Raw genomic sequence first — 22,509 nt, 5'->3', positions numbered from 1 at the left:
AAAAAGTGAATAAAACATGAGATCCATATGAAACAAAAATAATTTTTTAATAGTAGACCCACTATTTTTCAAAGAGATTACGAAATGTTTACATATTTTATAGTTGTATATAGAATTACTTTCATAATAAATACCCGGTGGCTTACGGAAAACAACATAATAAATACGTACGACATTCGGGGAAATATACATGTAACATAAAACTAAGCTTTTTTGGCCCTAAAGGCGTGACATGCTGCTCGAGCGTACCAGGTCCCTTAATTTTACCATATAGGAAAAGGTTGTGTTATTTATAAATTTACGTACTAATTATAAATAAAAATCATTTTTTAATTTTTAAACTGATTATTTAATGTCGCATTATAAAATGAGAGAAAAAATAACAATAAATGAGAATAAGATGAACAACGTATTTGTAGCTTGTAAAATGGGGAGATGATGAGAATGTGAGATCTTTATGAAATTTAACCCGCACGTAGAATTGAAATGTAACAGCAACCTCAACATCCCTTTTAACCGTGCCCCCAAATAGCTCCCATTACCAATCTACAAAATATATAGACGGGGGAACACCAAATCTCCATCGTCTTTTCGACCAAAAACCCCTACATCATTCTCTCTAAATCTCTTCCAATTCTCGCCGCACCAATCCAATCCAATCCATAGATTCACCTCCAAGCCGTACCGTTTTGATCCGGGGACTCGTCGATCTGTAATTTACAATTAATTCGATTTTTTCTAATCAAATTGCGTGTTCAGCAATCCGATTCGATTCAATCTTCAGTTTATCGATCGGATTCGGTTCTTATCGAACCGAGAACGCGCAGTAATCAAGGGACAGGAATGGAAGCATCGGTGAACGATTCTACAAGCGCCTGAAAAAGAAAATGCCAGGTCTAGCGCACAGGAATGACCAATTTAGTAATGGTTCAACGGCGTCGTACTCGGCCAGCGTGTTTGGTCCAGACATGGCGACGATGTTTAGCTACAACCAGCTCCAGAAGGTACTAGAATTAGAATCCCTCTCTCGTTTTAAGAATAATAAAAATTGATTTGGATCATTGGTTTGTATTAAATTTATATGGATTTCGATGGGCGGGTGAGTTTGTATGGGATCCTGGAGTGCTAAGCGTTTAGACAATGAATTTTTTGTGGGGCTCGGATTGTGATTTATAGCTAGAGGCTTTGTTTTGACTGGATTATGCGTATTTGATCCATCAGATCCATTCTAGACAGGTTAGCTCGTGGTTTATTTATTTGGAAACGCTGCACTTGATATATTACTGGTTTTGTTAACTTAAACTTGAAATCAGGATTTATGTTTCCAGTTGATGATAAACACATTGGCGCTGATTTCTTAGTAAATAACTCTGTAGCTAGAGAATGAGATATTAGAGCTCTGGTTATTCGGTCTGGCATAATCCTGGATTCTTAGAAACTGGAATAAATGGACGTAATTCATGGTGGGATTTTATGTCTCTTTATCTGGATAAAGGAAACCAAAATACATGAACTGAAATATGCACATGCAAACTGGGGATAAAAGAGTTCGGTGTTTCATCTTGGAGCACGAGCCATTTTTCAATCCATTGATGAAGTGAGGTTTTGGGTTTTCTTGATTGTATCAATCATTGCCGTTAAGCTAATAAGTTTCTAGGGACAATTATAAATTATGATTCACTATATGCCATTTTGCACGAGTATGTGGTTGTTTAAGTTTGTGTGCAACTCACAAGATGGTGTGATTTGTCATTTACAAAATGTCTTTTACTTTTGACTAGTTCTGGAGTGAGTTGTCGCTGCAAGCTCGGCAGGAACTTCTGAGGATTGACAAGCAAACCCTCTTTGAGCAAGCTCGTAAAAATATGTACTGCTCTCGATGCAATGGGTTACTGCTTGAAGGTTTTTTGCAGATTGTCATGTATGGAAAGTCTTTGCAGCAGGAGGGAGCAGGTGGGCACCTTCTCTGCAACAGACAGGGAGCCTCAAAAACCCAAAACAATGGTGGATCAAGTATCACTCAGGGTTGCCAAGATGAAATGCAAGATCCATCTGTCCATCCTTGGGGAGGTCTAACCACGACACGTGACGGGTCACTGACACTTATGGATTGCTATCTATATGCAAAGTCTCTCAAGGGACTTCAAAATGTAATTTCCAATAATATTTTATTTTGCAATTAGATTGTTAAGCTATACTTCAATAATTTAGCAGCTGACATTTTGCTTGAATCAGGTCTTTGATAGTGCACGTGTTAGGGAACGGGAACGTGAATTGCTTTATCCTGATGCTTGTGGTGGGAGTGGTCGGGGTTGGATAAGTCAAGGAATTACGAGTTATGGCAGAGGACATGGAATTAGGGAAACATGTGCACTGCACACTGCCAGGCTTTCTTGCGACACTTTGCTGGATTTCTGGTCAGCTCTTGGAGAAGAAACCCGACTGTCTCTTCTAAGGATGAAGGAAGAGGATTTTATTGAGAGGCTTATGTACAGGTGTTTTACCTATATGCTTATTCCTTATACGCATCATTTAGGCCTCTTTTGGTTAGTGAGATAAGATGAGATGATCTATGAATAATAGTGAAATGGTTTATAAATAGTAGTGAAATTGTTTGAGTTGAAATTGTTTTATGGGGTTTTGGGAAAGGAAAAAAAAATGAATAAAATTATTATAAAATTAAAATATTGTTAGAATATAATTTTTTAATATAATTTTTGTTTTGAGATTTGAAAAAGTTTAATTGTTTTTTGTATTTTGTTTGAAAAAGTTGTAATGATTAGATGAAAAAGTTGAAGATTTGAAATTGAAAAGTATTTGTGTTTGTGGTGTTTAGATATTGAAATAAGATGGGATGAGATGAGATGAGAGGTTTTTGCCATCCAAACCAGGCCTTAGTTTATATTGGCAGAAAAATGCATGATAATTAATGGTAAATAAGTGAGTTTCTATTATTGGAGCTGTCAAATGAATGCTTACATTGGAGGTGGTCATTCATGGTAAAACTGATGCAGAAGAAAAGAAAATGTTAATTTGGCTGCATGTATGATGTTTAATTTTCACATTTAGTGTGGCTTAGGGATTTAAGCCTTCTTAAACCATTCTAGTTTTTTCGAAGATTGTCTTCTGGTTCAGATGCCTTCAAAGATAGTCCCAGCACAAATCTGCAGGTTGATTAAAAAAAAAGAAAAAACTTATCTTTCATGTGGACAACTTTATTGTAAGGCCCCAATGGAAGGCCTAAGTCACACGACCTATACTCCAAAATGACTAGTCAATGATACAATTGGAGCTTCATTGGAATATTATAAAGAGCAATAACTTCTCATTCCCAAATAATGTGTGATCACATACACCATATACCCTTATCACTTATCAGGATGGGGTATCACAATCTCTCCCCTTATATTCCCGACGTCTTGGTTAGGCCAGTCCGTCGTAGGTGACACAGCTCAAGTCCCACTTTTTGATTGAGATAGGTTTTGATACCAAGTATAACGCCCGAATGGAAGGTCCGAGTTACATGGTCTATACTACAAAAAGACTAGTCAATGATACAATTGGAGCCCCATTAGAACATTATAAAGAGTTAGAACTTCTCATTTCCAAGCAATGTGAGATCTTAGACGCCGTCTACCCTTATCACTTATTAGAATAAGGTATCACAATCTCCCCCCTTATATTCCCAACGAGGACGTCGGGCCAGTTTGTCGTAGGTGGCACAATTGAAGTCCTACATTTTTTGTTGGGATAGACTCTGAACCATTTGTGAAGCCCCAATGGAAGACCCAAGCCAAGTGACCTATATTCCAAAAGGACTAGTCAATGATGCTATAATTGTGGCCCTATTGGAACATTATAAAGAGCAAGAACTTCTCATTCCCAAGCAATATGAGATCTCATGCACTTCCTACCATTATTACTTATCAGAATGGGATATCACATTTAGAAATAAATATCTGATAGGCACGCAGTTAGGATGTTGATAAGTTTAGGCTTCAAGAGTGGTTGGGAGATGTGCTGTAAGTGACAAAGTCTGTGTCAATTTTCTTTTATATATCTTCCCTGGAAAAAAGGAAATGGTATTAGATCATGAGAATACACTAGTTGCAATCAGGGAGTATACTACATGTTTGTTTCTAGGGGCAAGCAATGCTCCAAATCCATCTCCACTGCACCTGCTTTTAGTTTGTCTATTTGGTTGTATCTTGGTGTGATGTTGATGGTGGGTGTTACATGGATGATGGGGAATCCAAGAGGGCCTTGCTGATACCAGAGGAGTCCAGTAACTAGCAGATGTCTTGATCCTTGACTTTTGCTTGGGAAGTTTGAGACTCAATGAGATAAAGGTGCTATGCAAAGCATTCAGGACTTGCACTCTGTTTGGATGCAAATAGGGAAAGAGGAAAAAACAAGAGAAAGAAAAGTGAGCAAAGGTAGGGCAATTAAGTATGTATGGTTTGACTGAGATGCTAGGGAAGGAAATCTATGCTTTTATGATTGGTTATCTGGTGAAGGGGAAAGGAAATATATACCCATATAGTAATTTTAGCGTCATAATACACTTATAAAAAAAAAAAAAAAAAATCAGCGTCATAATACTGCTACAAATGGTATATGGGCGCTTGGTGACTTGCTGAATAAAAGAGGAGAAATTTCGAAAAATGCATCAGGCAAGCCAATTTCCTTGGCAGTTCTGCGGTTGACTAGAGGAGTCAAATGGTGGGCCCTCGAGAACACATTCCCTTCCCTTTCTTTGTTTCTTTCAAATGGGACATGAAAAATTGCTTGTCTTCAACCATTTTCCTTATTATTTTCTTTTCTCACCCATCTCCTTCAAACCAAATGGAGGATTAAGCTCCGTTAAGTTGCTGATTAGTGTGTCTAACCATTAAGGAGCAGAATGACTTGACACTGTTAGATGCATCAGCTGTAAATGGCAATATTAATTAGAAACGTTTCAAGATCCCTGGGCAGGTTTCGTTATAGGACTGTTGTCTCCTATCAAAGTATACTACTACGCGATGCTTCCTGTCAGTGTTTGCCATAGGAGGGAAGGTTTCTAAAACGTGCAGCATTCATTGGAAGGGGATTGGCAAGCTAAATATTTACACACTTTCTGGAGTACCCTTGGCTCCATCCATGATTAAGATTATACTTGAAAACCATTAGGAAAAAAATACCACCATGAGTGTAAATTGATACTTTCAAGAAGGATGTGGTGATATCATCGTTAGAAGATTTACAAAATACAATCTTGTTGATGAGTGCATGTGTTTGAAGGCTTTGAAGGGTGGGAGCTGGCAAGAGGCAGTCAAGGGGAGGAAGAAAGTCACATTCTTATAACTAGAGGCATTCCTTGAAAATTGCACACAGTTATTTGCTTGTTTTGTCCCACTTATTGCACATCAATTACTTGAATATCTGGCATATTCATTCAACGCTCTTGCCCATTTAGACTTATGCTAATGCTACATATTGTTTCATTAGGATCTCAGGATCTCATGTCACATTATTCTGTTTTCTTATAAGCATATGACATGCATGTGCAGATTCGACAGCAAGAGATTTTGCAGAGATTGCAGAAGGAATGTCATTCGCGAGTTCAAGGAGCTAAAGGAGCTGAAGCGCTTGCGGAGAGAACCCCGCTGCACTAGTTGGTTTTGTGTTGCAGATACGGCCTTTCAATGCGAGGTGTGGCTTTGTCCATTCCTTCAAGCCCCCACCCCTCTCTTTGAACCATGTCATTACAAATTCTAGTAAATTTCAACTTAATAATTCAAAGAAAAATGCTGAGATGATGGTTTTGATACTTTGAAACATGTTTTGGGGCTTTCTGTGTGGATTCAGTATGGATGTTGTGCCTATTATGAAAAAAAGGTTCTTTTTAATTTTCTCAGGTATCAGATGACACAATTCAAGCTGATTGGTGCCAAATTTTCTCAGACACTGTGGGAACATTCCATCACTTTGAGTGGGCGGTTGGAACAGGAGAAGGGAAATCTGATATTCTGGAATTTGAAAATGTTGGAATGGACGGAAGCATCCAAGTCAGTGGTCTAGATCTTGGCGGTTTAAATTCATGCTTTATCACTCTGAAAGCTTGGAAGTTAGATGGTCGCTGCACTGAGCTTTCCGTAAAAGCTCATGCATTAAAGGGTCATCAATGTGTGCATTGCAGGCTTGTTGTTGGGGATGGTTTTGTGACAATCACAAGAGGGGAGAGTATCAGAAGGTTTTTTGAGCATGCTGAAGAGGCTGAGGAAGAAGAGGTAGGGTAGCTCTATCTCCATAGGTCTAGTTAACTTCTTTTGATGCATTCAGAAGTTGTTACGTTCTTGTTTACAAATATCTATGAAGGTAATGCTTTGTGAGATTTAGATTAATCTTTTATTTTGTCTAATACTTTCAGGATGATGATTCCATGGACAAGGATGGAAACGAGCTGGATGGAGAATGCTCCCGTCCCCAAAAACATGCGAAGAGTCCTGAGCTTGCCCGAGAGTTTCTTCTAGATGCTGCAACTGTTATTTTTAAGGAACAGGCATGTTCAGTTTTTGTGTGTTTTTTTTTTTTTTTTTTAAAATATAACAGGTTTTAGGAAAGTAGGGCTAGAAACACAATGATTTCTAAGTTCAGTCGCTAGACTGGTAGTTGGTCTAAGAGGAGACTATAATTGCATGGAGATCCCTTGTGATCACTTTTACTATTTATGATTGGTTCTCCACAGAGAGTGATTGAGGAAGATGTTTGTCACATAGTTTTTGCAAGTTTTTTTCCCAGAAGAAAAGAAAGAGTTACAGCAAGAATGTAGAGGTGGAAGAGTCCAACTGGCCTGTTGTTTGATCACTAAACCCCAAAATAAAATAATGGACATAGGATTTATTTTTGTTACACATGTTTAGCTAATCAAAAAAGAGGACCCCCCCCCCCCCCCTTTCCCCCCTCAACACAGTCATGAAACAAGTGGTGAATATGTTGAGATGGTTAGTGTAATACTAGTATTCGGCAGCCAACAGGTGTAGAGTGGTTGCGTGGATAATAATAATGAAAAAACACAGTAAACGATGATTCAATGGAAGATTTTCTTTCCAGCCTTAAGATCTTGGGATATGAGGACTTGTTGTGTGGGTTCAACTTCTGTGGTCTAGATCATTATGCTACCTCATATGCCTGATCAACTGCTCAATTCTTTTGTTATTGCTACGATTTACAAGTATAAATAAAATTCTTTCCAACAAAATAGCTGGCCCATATAAAATCTCTCAATTTTCTTAAAGTCAACTCCAAATGGCTTAGCAGCTGTCCAGTACTCCTGAATTCAGTTTCAAGTATTGTTGTGTGTCTCTAAATGCGTGCTGAAGTGGAGCTTGTCTGTGTCCGTAGATGAATGTATGACACGTTCTTCACCTGATTCTTGTGAATGCCATCTTTCAGGTTGAAAAGGCTTTCAGAGAAGGAACAGCACGCCAAAATGCACACAGCATTTTTGTCTGCCTTGCACTGAAACTGCTGGAAGAACGAGTTCATGTTGCATGCAAAGAAATTATCACATTAGAAAAGCAGGTCTTGATATTTTTGGTATTTAAGTATAGGATTTTAGCCCCCCAAAAAAATAGACTAGGCAAACCATTTCTTGGTAGAAATTTGTCTCACTAATGCGTTCATTCCCTATAGATGAAACTTCTTGAAGAAGAAGAAAAGGAAAAACGTGAAGAAGAAGCACGCAAAGAGAGGAGAAGAACGAAAGAAAGAGAGAAAAAGCTCCGACGAAAGGAAAGGTTAAAAGAGAAAGAAAAGGATAAGGAACAAAAATGCTCCGAGTCAAATCAAACTATTTTTCATCCTGATGTCTCAAAGGAAGAATCATCACATGAGGATCCAAACAATCCCCTCAGCTGCCGGGATTCAGTTAGTGAAGGTGATACCATTCTATCTAGACCTGGATCTCCTGATATTCAAGAAGATTTTTCAAATGGGTATGGTAGTTCGAGAATGCAAGACCACTCCTACGATAGTCCTGATGGGAGTCCTGATAGGGAACTTACCTATGAAAAAGATTGGAATGGTTCTTTTACAGTTGAGCAATTGAATTTTTCTCGTCGGAGACCAAAATTTCAGAAAGAAGTTCCACTGGATCCATCTTTGAAGTGGTCTGACAGACGCCGATATGTAGCTGCAGAATGTAGGCCTATGGTTAATAGATCTGAGCCAAGATATTATGGTGATAACATTGAGACTCCTTCCAGGGGCATCAATGGATCCAATAGGCAGTTGAGGATGAATGTTCCAAAGTCAAATGGTCGACATTGTGGCCCTAAGTTTAATGATAAGTTTTCAAGTAACAGATTGAGTGATAGATATGACCTCCATTCTTGCAGCTGTAACCAGAACAATGATTATAGAGCAAGGGTTGATACACACATTTCTACAATCAGAGTAAGTCGAGAGACCAAAGCTGCAAGTAAGTTAGAACCTGCATTGGATATGTCCAAGCAATTTTATCGTGGTAACAAGTATAATCAAATAGAATACTTGCGTGATGGCTGTGGAAGACCCAAAAACAAGATGATCTCAGGGAACAATCCTCCTGGAAAAGAGGTACTTTATCCCAAGAAAGTTTGGGAGCCCCTGGAATCACAGAAAAAGTATCCGCGAAGTAACTCAGACTCTGAAATCACCTTGAGGTCCACCACTCTCAAGGTTGAAGGTGCAAAACCTGATGATAACCTTGCCAAGTCATCTGGTGACATTTGTTGTCGTGAACACAGTGAAGATTCAGCTGATATTGATCAGGAGGACAGTAATTCGAAGGAATCAGGACACTCTAGCATAGAAACCGACAGGCCCCGTGAGAATGGATTTAGTGTGGGAGCAAAGGGCCAATGCAACTTAACCGAAGCTGCTTCTGAGGAAATTGGATTATGTCCTCTCAGTTCTGTAGGGAGTTCTGATAAAACTGCATCTAATAGGATCTTGGATCCAATTGTGACTACCGTGTTGAGTTCTGATAACTTCTCAGCATGCTTGAGTGAGGGTGACAGCAATACAGCCTCTTCAAACCATGGAAATCTGGAATCCTCTTCCACATCTGATTCAGAAGATGCCAGCCAGCAATCAGAAGGAAGAGAAGCATGCATCCAAAATGGCATGTCAGAGTGTCACGTAGTTACGATGGTGAAAAACCAGAATTCAGATGGCGGGAAGGTTATGGGAAGCAGCGCATCAGTTGGTCTTTCATCGGATGGAGCAGCAAGTGTTACTCTGGGGAAGCCAACAACAAGAATTTCACAAAATTTCGATAGTGGGTTGTCTGCTGTTAGCATTGGTTCTCAACATCAAGGCGTGCTTCCTCCAATGCATAACCAAAACATACACTTTCCAGTGTTTCAGGCTTCTTCAACAATGGGTTTTTACCATCAAAACCCAGTTTCATGGCCTGCAGCTCATGCTAATGGATTAATGCCCTTTCCCCATACCAACCCCTATTTGTATGCTGGCCCTCACGGGTATGGTATAAATGGAAACTCACGCTTCTGCATGCAGTATGGTCCTCTGCAACATGTAGGTGCCCCTGTATTTAAGCCCAGCACAGTCCCAATTTATCAACCAGTTGCCAAAGCTAGTGGCAGAACTGCTGATGAGCGAACTCAGATCTCTAAGTCAGGTGCAGGACAAGAAGCTTTTAGTAAAGCTAGTACAGAGAAGGTGGTTCCCACCGGACCACATCCAAAAGAAGCACCGGGGATTGAAGGTGAGCAAAATGATAATTCTGCCAAATTGCATTTGGATAACTCTGGGTTTTCCTTATTCCATTTTGATGGCCCTTTTGCTCTTTCAACTGGATGTAAATCCCATCTCATGCCTCCGAAAGAAGGAATTACTGGGGATTTTTCTCAAGAATGTCCAACAGACCATGTTGAGAGTGATCATTCTTCAAATAAGAAAGAGAATACAGTGGAAGAATACAACTTGTTTGCAGCGAGCAATGGTATAAGGTTTTCATTCTTCCAGTATAGCAATGAGAAAGTGTAAGGTAGCTGTTGGGTATTTTAGTCCCCATCTTCTAATTTGGCAATGGAGGTTTGAGTACTTTGTAATTCTGTTCACAATAATCTTCAGAAATGGTTTGATTGTTATGCCATTTCTCTCATTGTTTTCCTAATAGAGAGAGAGAGAGTGAGAAAAAAAAAAGGAAAAAGGATTTCAAGAGTGCATAATGTTTGAAGAGTTTTTCTGTATGAGCTCAGTTTTTATTTTTTATTTTCATAAATGAAGCATCCGTTGGCATTAAATTATTTTCTTGGTTTGTTGGAATTGAAAGTCTGAAACGTTTCGATATTCAAGAGTAATTCAAAATATCTATAAATAGTAGTGAAGTAGTTTGTAAATAGTAGTGAAATAGTTAGTGAATAGTAATGAAATAGTCTGAGAATATTTGAAACACTTGTGTTCTTAAATTTAGTTTAATCTTTAAGGCTATTAACATCTTCAATGAATTACCAAGAACGTTTTCTTGACCCACGATTATTGCTAGTCTTATGGTGTTGAAGTATAAAATCTTGAAATCCCAACTAGGGTCGTAAGTGATTTGGTTACGAACGGCAAAACCGATCAAACCAGATAGAATTATAGACTGGTCGGTCTCGGTCCCAAAATATGTGGACCGATGACATTCGGTCCAGTTTCAGGGTCTACAAATTTTGGACCGGACTAGATTGAACCCCTGTATATATTTTTTAAAAATATTTTTAATAATTTAATATATTATTTTTATATAGTAATTATATAAGTTAATGATATAATTTTCATTTAATTTATTATCATTAACCATATAAAATATAAAATAATATATGCTATCAATTAATAATAAATCATAAATCATGTGATAATTTATGTCATTATATATAAATAGTTAATACATTATACATTCATACATACTTTACTATTTACACTTAATTAAAATAATTAGGTATTTTTTTTTAAATACCTAAGTTGCAAGCAAGCATGAATAATCTATGTACAATGAAATTATTTGATATTTATTGACAATGTGTCTAGCGGGTATTGAGCGTGGCTCGAATAAACACTGGAGTTTATGTCTCGCTCAAGCCTACTGTTGTGCGAGAGTCGAGTAAACTCACAGATTGAGCTTTGCTCGAGCCCACTGTCGAGCACACCTCGAGCGAACTCATGGTTAGAGCTTCACTTGAGCTCTAGGTCCAGTGACAGTCGAGCGAGCTCACTGTTTCTCGATTTTTCAGCTCCAAAACCAGTCTCCACCCCAACAATTAATAATTATGCATACTAAAAAGTAAAGTATAAGTTAGTAAGTAGTAACTATCAACATCATAAATATAATTATAGTAAAATATTTTTTTAATGAGTTAGTTACATAATCCACATTAATAATCTACTTAATTTTAATTTAGTAATTTAAATAATTTTTTTAATAATCTATTTGAAAAAAAATGAATAAAATAATTAAATAAGTAGGCCGGACTGAATGGACAGACCAGACCAGTAGCTATACCGGCCAAACCGATAGCCTATGGATGTTTGGTCCAAAGAAAATGATGGACTGAAAATACCGAACCGGACCGAATCGATTTACACCCTAATCCCGAGTTCAAATTCTTTAGTTCAGCCCCAACATTTATGTAGCCATGAAGCATATAATCTTTTACCATCGAATTACTCTCAAATGATGGTTAGCTTAAATTTTGATTACTATTTCTGGTGGAACGATGGATATATATAGGACTAACCTCCCTAACTGTAATACAACAGGAAGTGTTTTACATAGGCAAACCTCGTTGGCTCTGCATGTTGCCTAGGCTGGACAATGGTCACCCTCTTGCACTAAAAGTTGCCTTGCGAAATGGTTTCCGCGAACAACTTGCAATTTCCCTCTCATCATGAAGTTTGCGAAGTGCATGTTTGGAGAGATAAGAAATTCTTAAAATTTATTAAAATTTATTTTTTAAATATCACTCAAATACAAAACATTTTTCAATTTCAAATCTTCAACTTTTTTATTTAATCATTATCTAAATACAAAAAACAATACAATTTTTTCAAACTTCTAAACAAAACACAAAAATCAACACAATTTTTTCAAATTTTAAAACAGAAGTAATATTTAAATAATTTTTTAACTTTATAATATTTTTATTCAATTTTTTATCTCTCATTTTTCAAAACTCAACAAAACATTTTAACTCAAACCAGTTTAAAGTTTAAACTATGTATGTAAAATAAGCATGCCCTCTAAACAAGATGTGTGGTAAGCAATGGCCACAAGTAGTGTCTGTCAGTCACCAAAGAAATAGATCCACAAGATGTGTGGTACGCAATGGCCACAACTCTTGCAATATGAAATCGTGATGAAACCCTTTAATGACACAGAAATTCAAGTTTTGTTTAGGTACAATTCTGTTTTCAGTTTCTCGCCTAAGAGAACTTCAAAACAGCAAGATAAAAACCGGGCTCATCTAAAAATTCAACCATGTCAAAAGAATGATTAGCTGCAACTTTCTGTAAAGTCGTCTTATCGGGCAAATCTGAAATTATGACATCCGGATACTGTTGTTGCTGCTGCTCTAAGACTTCCCTTCCTTTGGGATGGCTGATAACCACCCGTGCACCTGTACAAGCAATATAAAGAACTTATAACCTTAAGTAGTGACATAAAAAGGAAGCAAGAGCACTGTATAAGAACCATGCTATTCTTTCAGCATACAGACAAAGCTGTGCTAATACAGCTTCATCCACAACATTTCATCATTTATTTATTTATTTTGATTTGTAATTCACAACCACACCACCTTCATTGTTTATTACTACAAAAGCAGTTCCACATCAAAGTAGAACAAGTTGAAGTAACCTATATAATTGTTTTTTGTCCTGGCGAAGAAACATATACTACAAGCATAGAGTTGATATTATGGAAGTTATGCCAAGAATCGGGGTGTGTTCTACTTAGATGTACAGAGGAGAATTGCATGAGTCAAAGGGGGATGGAGTCAAGGGAGAATGCTGCTTTAAAAAGGAACTAATAGGTTTAAGATAAATAACAGCACATGAAAATATCTGCTAAAAAATTACCAGGCAAACAGCATTTTGCAAGTGCTTCAAAGACCTGGTCGAGTTTGAAGGGTAAAGCAGGCAGAAAATAGAGGAACACAACATCTAGTGGCGCCCACTTCTCTGGTACATATATAAGTTCTCCTTGCCAACACTTAACATTGTCATATTTTTCTTTGATGCCAGCTAACAGAAAAAGTGAATCATGGACGACAAGCAAAAGATTGCATGGTGATGAATCAACCAACCGATCTATAAATCCTTCAGAACCAATTGAAACCAAAACCTTAGAAGTTTCTTCAATCTGTCCCGCAGTAATAATGTGTTCAATCTTTCTGTTAAGCTCATCTCCAGATACAAATTTATCTGAATCAAGAAATGACCAATCTTTTTCAACAAAGTCTTCTAAGTTAATCACAGACACTGTTCCTTCATTTGAAGGAACTGTAGCACCAGTGGATAACTTATGAGTAAGTAGTGAATGATGTGGAATGAATTGAAATGAGAGAAAATGTGGAAAGGAGTGATGAACACGATAATGATGAAAGTTTGTGCATAAATTTTGTGGTTGCACTTGAAGACAAGGTGTGAACCGCCGTCTAGGTGACGGAAGGAGAAGAGAAGTAGGTGAACAGAAGGAATTCATGGAAAAAAATTCGTCTACTCCCTTCTGGGGATACTCCTTGTATCAGAGGAGCAACTTCAGCACTAAGTGCCTATTTGACAGTGAAAACTGAACCCAAAGAAGTCACGACCAATCTTTTCAAAGATCCTCTGGTCAGTCTATGATTTATATCCCCTGCGTCTATTCTTGTTGATCACCCGTATCCCTTCTTGTTCTAGGTCTCTGTCAAGAGAAAGCCAACAACGTTGATGCAAAGTAATAATGTGAACAAAAAGCCAAATCCTAATAAAATAACTTTGATAGTCCAGAATGCTAAATTGTTGTACACGGAATATAACTTGTTGAAAGAAAAAGTTGATTTTAACATAAATTAATTATGCATAGGCTAATCTCAACCATCAGGAATCAGCTATTAACCTTCAACAATCAATCAAGAAATTACACGACATACACAATATTTCATAAAGAAGAAAAAAACAAAAGAGATAATTAACAAGTTTTGAAGATTAGTCGAGCAACAGCAGAACCGTACTAGGATTGAATTTGTAGATGGACTCCAAAATCAACCAAACTCCATTTTTCTAGAACCTCTTACAGACACCATGTATCTTATACGCATATATCGGACAGTAGCTTTTTCCCAAGACCCTAAACACGCAGAGGTGAGACAAAGCAAACTCATTCCAGAGTAATTCGGCTTTATTTTGTCGTCACAAACGCACATTGAAACAAAAATTGGGGAAAAAAGAGAAGACATTGAAACACTGGGTCTCATTTGAAACCTGAGGAAACAAGACAAAAATAAAGCCATTTGACTTTGGAGCAACTTGATGGATTAGTAGAGTGAAGTCTTTTCATTTTGTTGATAAGAATAAAACAAGCACCCAAAAAAAAAAAGGAGAAAAAAAAAAGAGAATTGCATTCTCTCGTGTATGCCTATGTCTGAAATATCATCAAGTTCACAAAGTAAGAACATTTATGCAGGAAAAGAACCAGAAATGATACCGGAGTATAGAATTCTAACCTTAAGCGCTGCGAATCAAGGCCTCTTGGGACTTTGCGAAGTTATTCTCGCGCTATCGCTAGAGATGATAGTTGAGAGTAGTGACACGCAGCTTGGTGTCACTGAAATGAAACCCTAATTCTGGGCCTTGGCCCATCTTTTCAGTAGTGTCTTCGTTCCGGTCCATTGACCATTATCTTCTGGGTCACTTGTGACCGAAAGGGTTGCGAGAGAGAGAATCTTATGTTGGGTTTTTTTTTTTGTGTGCGTGTCGAGCGTGGTTTTGTTCGTGGTGGCCCGGTTGATGACCTAACTCAATAGGAATCCGTTACGATCTTTTAGTAATTTTCAATGAGGTTTGGACCATAGAACGGAGACTTGGGTCAATGTGTACTTATATATTGTATTATACCATTGAGATGCATTTTGGCTCTTCGATCTGACCTACTGATTATGGTTTATTTATATATTGTGTTATACTCTTGTACGGCTGCCGCACTTATTTTTGTAATCATCGGAAATAAAATTCTCTACATCTTTGTGGATGTACCATACCATTTATTTATTTATTTATTTTTTTATCACATGATACAAGTAATAAAAACTTCTGTAATTTATTAGAGAGAGAGTGTGTATAAGAGTGTTGATGAGAAAATCTCACATAGAATATAATATAAATAATTAAATCTATATCTTCTCATAAACTTAAATTTTTAAGATAAATAATACTTTTTACATAGTATTAGAATAGAGATGCTAAGTTCAAACCAAACCCATGCCAATACTTCTTAAGATAGACAAATATAAATGACTGCTTAAACAAAAATTAGTCAACAAACCTCAACAAAATAAAGAACACCAAAGGTGTAAGCACGACCGTGTCAACACGTTTAATTTTTGGGTGGTGCCCTAGGACAAGTTATGTGAGTTTCTGCAGGACTTCGGGAGGAGCAGATTGTCCAACTAGAAAGACTACTTGAAGAAACTAGTAAATAAGAAAAGCATGACTAACACGTAATAAAATAAAGTTTTGAACATTAAAAAGGAACATGCAAGATCGTTCCCACAAAATCTCTATATCAGAAGTTTTATTATTCAGGAATTATATCTTTAAATCATAATTCCTTGTCAGTTCTCATTGATGAAACAAAGCAAGGAGAGAGAGAGAGAGAGAACCTGCATTTTCCTATACAGTTCCAGTCCAATTTGAAATTGTATAAGTGCAAGGATTATTGCACCAATTGGTCAATCCACCTAAAACCAAACCAACTACATTTGTTACCACATCAAAGTAATGGTCCTGCTAATCATCATTAATAGGTGAAACAATAAATTATGACTAGGGACTCAAACAAGCCAATAACATTAATGTATCATGGAGAAACGACTTAATTGCTAAAATCCGCAAGCTTTCATATATATATATATATATATGTGTGTGTGTGTAGTTCAACCTTTGCATAGGCACGGGCAATTTTGTTTCCTGAGCTGCTACAGTAAAACCAAAGGGCAAGTTTCACTCCAGCAGCTGTTAGCATTATTGCATACAACTAGACCAAATGCTCCGAGGTCATTTTCTCAGAAGGTTGCCCTTTGATCAGTTGTTCTACAGCCTGGACAAGCACTTGAAAGCCTGTACGGATGGGGCTACGGTATCATTTAATCATCTCATGAGCTCATCATGATCAACTATGTCAGAGAGTAAGTTTTATATATATAGTAAACAATATATATACATATACATATATATATATAGATACACACACATAATGGTGCACATTCCGTACAATAATTATTTCCTGAGAAACATTAATAAATGGTCAAGTGTAGCCATGATAGCAGCGAAGATGATAATGCCTACTGGTTGCATTCTCAACTTTCCAATAGGATTCTTGTAGATATTTATAGTTTTCATTGAAAAATGTGTGAACCAAAGTATACCACCAGCCATTAGATCTAGCAATGAATCTAGTGTCGATGCTGCAATGGCTAAGGATCCACTCGTCACTGTAACATATATCTGCAGTTGATGAAAATATATAGTCATTCCATACAAAACATGGCCCCATTTTTTCAGAAAGAAAAAGGACAAATGAAAAGGGATCACAATTGAGAGAAAGAAAGAGATAGGGTTTAAAATGGCATATGATGAAACGAACAATTCATATTCATGCACTGTTGAAGATAACACAGTTTTGTTCTCTAGAGATAATTACGACAGACATCAAGGAGAGAATCAAGACTGATATCAAGGAAGCAATATACAGCAATGTAAAGAGCCATAGATGTAGGAACTGATTTGTTCTAATTATAGAATATATAGTCATCTTTCCTTGTATAGCATGTTCAACTTTAATAGTCTGTAACGTTTACTTTCTTGTAAAGTTTCTATATAATAGAATCTCCTACGCCATATGCAAGTTGTTGTGGTTTCCATTACTGTCTAAAATCTTCTCATGGTATCCAGAGCTCTATAAGATTAACCTCCAATCGATCCTATGGCCTCAAAAAAGTCCATACTTTTGACTCAAGTCCATCACCATCTGATCATCCTAATTAAGGTGGCAGTGGTAGTTATAACAACAAGAAGGTCAGAGGAAAATGTTATGTAAAAGAAAGAAGAGCGTTTTGAATGCTATAACATGGAACAACATTTGCTAAAACCTTTCATGCGTCAAAATACCATGCAAAGTGGCAGCAATAAGAGAATAACATGTTGGGATTGCCCCACGTCGGTTGTGAAAATGACTAGTGGTCAGTTTATAAGTGTGAGGGAAAACCTCTATCTCTTGAACTAGCTTTTGAGGTAGAAAGAGGCCTAAGACCACTCATTAACACTAGTATCAGAGCCCAAATTTACCAATAGTCTTAGGCCCAACAATCTGTGGGAGAAACAAGTTGTTGCTGCTTTGACCCAGAGTCCGATGTGTGAGGGGAGATTGTTGGGGTTGTCCCACATCGATTGTGGAAGGGGCTTGTCAGTTTATAAGTGTGAGGAAAAATCTTACCTTTTGAACTAGCTTTTGAGGTTGAGAAATAAGAACACCTAACATAACATGACAACAAAAAATGTGTACAAGATAACCTTGAAAGCAAGCAAAAAAATATTTGTGCAGTTAGAAAAGTTCATCATTCTTTGGTCTTGTTCTTCATAAACTTGCGCTTCATCATGAGTAACATCGGGCGAATCTAGGGAGTCTACTTCCTCAAAAGACCTTAGGGTGGTAAACTATTTTTCGTAGTATTCCTTCTCCCCTGAGATCAACAAAACTAAATGAATGAACATAGAAATGGCAAGAACAATTATTTGAATATATGAGATAAGATTAATCACTCATAGTTGAAATAATAGATCATGAGAGTTTTAGCCAAACCAACTCATGACAACAATAATTTCTGTAAAGTGGTACTGGAGCAAAAAAATATATTCATTTCCTCTCGACACTATCTAGCAGTACTGTGTTGTTTAGTCCAACCTCTTCGGATAAAAGGTGAATATTAGAAATACATTAGTTCTTTTCTTATATGTACAATTACCTTTATGTCCTTGTATTTTAGTACATATAAATACTTCTTTTTTATTGTAAAGAATTAACAAAAATACACAATAATACAAAAACATTCTGTCCAAATCTCTCTCTTTGTTCTCAAACCCTAACTCTGTACACATATCAGCTTGAACACAAATCCATAGCAGAACTCAAGTTTTGTCATGGTATCAGAGCCAGGTTACGATCCTGGAACCTGTGGGTTATGTACAATTACCACTTCTTTTCCTGTTAAACCTTTTAGCTCTTTCGTTTTTCCTAAACCAGTTTCTGATTTTCCAGATTCTATATTTTCTCCTTTACCTTTTCCACAAATACCTTCTCCCAATTTAACAGAATTCTCTCCAATTTCTACATTTCTAGATTCATCATCTTCCATAGAAAACTCTCTCTCAAATTCCAACAATTCCAATGTTCCAATTCGGCAATCTACAAGAATCAGAAAACCACCAAGATACTTGGAAGACTATCATTATCAGCTGGCCTCTCAACATTCATCACAATCTATTTCTTTGTAGGACAAGTCTTCAGGTATCAAATTCCCTCTTTCTAATGTCCTTTCTTATGATAAAATCTCTAGCTCTCATAAGCACTTTGCTTTTGTCAATTCTTCTATTTCTGAACCTCAAACCTTCTCACAAGCAAACCAAATTCCTGACTGGCAAGAAGCTATGAATGCTGAAATCAAAGCCCTTGAGGCAAATATAACTTGGACTCTCACTACTTTACCTATGGGAAAGAAGCCGATAGGGTGTAAGTGGGTTTATCGAGTTAAATATAAAGCTGATGGTACCATTGAAAGGTACAAAGCTCGTTTGGTTGCAAAGGGGTACAACCAAATTGATGGACTTGATTTTCAGGAGACTTTTTCTCCAGTTGCTAAAATGACTATAGTGAGATGTCTATTGGCCATAGCAGCTGCCAAAAATTGACATTTACATCAGTTGGATGTAAATAATGCATTCTTGCATGGAGATTTAAATAAAGAAGTGTATATGTCCATTCCACCCGGATATGCCAAACAGGGGGACTCTAGAGTTTGTAAATTACAAAAGTCTCTTTATGGGTTAAGGCAAGTCTCTAGACAATGGTTCTCCAAGCTATCCATAACCATTATTGAGTATGGTTTTCAGCAACAATGGTTCTCCAAGCTATCCATAACCATTATTGAGTATGGTTTTCAGCAAGCCAAATCTGATCATACACTCTTTATTAAGTCAGAAAACAGTTCTTTCATTGCTTTGTTAGTCTATGTTGATGATATTATTCTAACTAGTAATAATTTGAACTTAATTTCTGATTTAAAGACATTTCTGGACAATAAATTCAGAATCAAGGATTTGGGCACCTTGAAATATTTTCTTGGAATGGAAGTTGCTAGGTCTTCCAAAGGCATAATATTGTGTCAAAGAAAATATGTGTTAGATATTTTGCAAGATTCAGGTTTCCTGGCTGCAAAATCAGTTGCTTTTCCTATGGAACAAAATTCAAAATTCTCAAATTTAGAAGGTGAACCTTTAGATGATCCTTCTTTATATAGGAGGTTAATTGGGAGGCTTATTTACCTCACTATATCACAGCCAGACATCTCCTATTCTGTGCAAGTTCTAAGTCAGTATATGGATAAACCAAGGCAGCCACATTTAAATGCTCTACACCAAGTGCTTGGATACTTGAAGGGAGCACCTGGTCAAGGCCTATTCTTTCCAGCCAGCTCTGATTTCCATCTTAAAGCATTTTGTGACTCAGATTGGGCTGGTTGTATGGATACTAGAAGATCCATTACAGGTTTTTGTGTGTTCCTTGGAATTCTTTAATTTCCTGGAAGTCTAAGAAGCAACAAACTGTCTCAAAGTCCTCAGCTGAAGCTGAATATAGAGCTATGACCTCTACTACTTGTGAGATTTCTTGGTTAATTACATTGTTAGCGGATTTTCAGATTACTCATGCCAAACCAGCTCTATTATTCTGTGATAGCAAAGCAGCCATGTGAAGCAGCCATTCACATTGCTGCTAATCCAGTTTTCCATAAAAGGACAAAGCACATCGAAATTGATTGCCATATCGTGAGAGAAAAGCTCCAAGCAAAGATGATCAAACCATTTCATGTTGCTTCCCATTCTCAGCTTAGTGACATTTTCACCAAGGCACTTGAGTCTCAACAATTCCATTTATTGCTTAGCAAGATGGGTGTCCTAGATATATACACTTCATCTTGAGGGGGACTATTAGAAATACATTAGTTCTTTTCTTTATATGTACAATTACCTTTCTGTCCTTGTATTTTAGTACATATAAATACTTCTTTTTTATTGTAAAGAATTAACAGAAATATACAATAATACAAAAGCATTTTGTCCAAATCTCTCTCTCTGTTCTCGAACCCTAAGGTTTAGTTTGGATCTTCAACTCCTCTCAACTCATCTCAACTCATCATTACAACTTTTTCAAATTTCAACAGAAAATATAATAAACAATTCAACTTTTTCAAATCTCAAAATAATAATATTAAAAAATAATATTCTAACAATATTATATCATCTCAACTCAACTCAACTCATTTCAACATCCAAACACACTCTAAGTCTATACACATATCAGCTTGAATACAAATCCATAGCAGAACTCAAGTTTTGCCAGTGAGGATGCGGGATTAGAAAGAATTAATTAGGAAGTATTTTCTTTTTTTTTTTTAATGAACAACAAAGTTCGAAGATTAATTTGGGGTATATATCTTTGATTAAGTCAGCATTTTTAGAAAGGTCCAAACGAAAATGACTCTCAGGATCGAGCCCAGAGCGAAGTTTGTCGAACAATTTGGAGAAGAAGTCACATTTGAGAGCGGTAACAGTGTTGCCAATTCACAAATATCGGCCATTCGGGCTGAGGTTTTCACCTTCACTTTTTAGCAGTGGCTTTGTTACGTGATCGAAACCGCTTTCCATTCACTCAGCAATTAGAATTTGAATGTTTAAAACACCAAATAAAATAACTGATTTAGGATCCTAAATAGACAGTAGTTCCATGAAAACAAAATGGTAGAAGGTGAGGCAGCTAACAACATTAATCTTTTTTATTGGAACCAAAACAAACCCACCAGAGCCATAACTTCAATTGAAGCAGACAACCCAACTGAAACAAGATGGGGGTGTCAATCTGCACCCGTGACTCGGACAAACATATGGGGAGCCAGAAGCATTGCCTGTTTTTTTTATATGCATGAACAACACGTTTCAGGAAATTGAAGTCATAGCCTGCTTCTGCCTGGGAGTTTGTTTTATGCTGATCATAATTAGTCCTTTTTCTTTTTCGTGCTTTGTGAATTGTGAGTAAGTGATGGGAGCCTGAGGCGGCCTCTCCATGAGCACCCACCACCTGTCCGTTGTTACCGCTACCTTCACGTGTTGGCCTCGGGCATATTTTCAGACGTTGGATGTTTGTGACTTTGTGGAGTCCTGAACTGAAACCCACCAGTTTCGGGCGGAGGCGCTTACTTAGTTGGGCTGTGCTCACCGGATAATGTGCCACCACCAAAAGGGTTGCATTCATTTTTATTTTATTTTTATTGTAAAAGACTCTGTTTCCATTCATATATCTGATTCAAACTGTATAAGTTTATCATACTGAATCTATCTACATATTTCTTTTAGACTCTCCTCCTTTGAGCTGCTAACTGCTTTTGCCACAATCTGTGAGTCTCCTTCAAACATTACACTTTTGAGATTCAACTCAGTACAGTGCTCGACTGCCCTCCACAAAGCATTGCTCTCGGCCAGAGGGTTGCATTCATTGAAGACATTTTTAAGCCTACCTCTTTCTATTTTCTAATGGAAAATATACATGGTATCCTAAAAATTAGGGTTTGTATTTTATTTTTTTAATAATTAAAAGTAATTATTAATAAAGTTGTATATATATATATTTTTTAATAATTAAAGATGTTAAAAAATATTTAAAAAAAAAAATTCAAATACAACGGTCCATGCTAGCGATCCTTGTTTAATTGCAACCCCATTGGAAGACACCATCTTATCGCTGAGTTATTAAGATTTAATTTTTAAGGATAAAATTTAAAAATTATTATTAAAAATTAAATTATGTTATATTAAATTAAGTCTACTTGTTTTGTATCTCAAAATTTTTATTTGCAAGCCAATTATATTTGTTAAAGAACAGTGTCAAATGAGTCAACTCGAGTTTATACCAATTTTATTCACAAATTTAAATCGAGTGAAGTCGAATTTATA

The 22,509-nt window shown here is 36.8% G+C and overlaps 2 protein-coding genes across 5 annotated transcripts; one reads left to right on the top strand and one right to left on the bottom strand.

The window, feature by feature from the left end:
• The first annotated feature begins 527 nt into the window (after positions 1–527).
• Positions 528–10,295, top strand: LOC121264647. The gene is made up of 8 exons (XM_041167923.1): positions 528–1,004; positions 1,782–2,150; positions 2,236–2,495; positions 5,553–5,694; positions 5,901–6,272; positions 6,413–6,544; positions 7,438–7,566; positions 7,678–10,295. Exons 1-8 carry the CDS (start codon positions 888–890, stop codon positions 10,033–10,035), a joined length of 3,879 nt encoding a protein of 1,292 aa, XP_041023857.1. The 5' UTR covers positions 528–887; the 3' UTR covers positions 10,036–10,295.
• Positions 10,296–12,375: 2,080 nt separating this feature from the next.
• LOC121265955 lies at positions 12,376–16,884 on the bottom strand. Of its 4 annotated transcripts, none has more exons than XM_041169636.1 (5): positions 16,169–16,884; positions 15,891–16,014; positions 15,554–15,686; positions 13,108–13,933; positions 12,376–12,647 (listed from the first exon to the last, which is right to left on the bottom strand). In XM_041169636.1, the coding sequence occupies exons 4-5, from the start codon at positions 13,730–13,732 to the stop codon at positions 12,454–12,456; spliced, it is 819 nt and encodes a 272-aa protein (XP_041025570.1). In that variant the 5' UTR covers positions 13,733–13,933; positions 15,554–15,686; positions 15,891–16,014; positions 16,169–16,884; the 3' UTR covers positions 12,376–12,453. The 4 variants fall into 4 exon arrangements, with proteins under 4 accessions (XP_041025570.1, XP_041025569.1, XP_041025568.1 ...); XM_041169635.1 differs by having other exon boundaries at positions 15,592–15,686; XM_041169634.1 differs by lacking the exons at positions 15,554–15,686; positions 15,891–16,014; positions 16,169–16,884 and adding exons at positions 14,244–14,359; positions 14,736–15,023.
• Between the last annotated feature and the right edge of the window lie 5,625 nt (positions 16,885–22,509).

Source organism: Juglans microcarpa x Juglans regia, chromosome 5D (assembly GCF_004785595.1).
Source record: "Juglans microcarpa x Juglans regia isolate MS1-56 chromosome 5D, Jm3101_v1.0, whole genome shotgun sequence".
NCBI lineage: Eukaryota > Viridiplantae > Streptophyta > Magnoliopsida > Fagales > Juglandaceae > Juglans > Juglans microcarpa x Juglans regia.
Note: the sequence above shows the minus strand (reverse complement) of the source record. Positions and strands in the feature narration are given on the sequence as shown.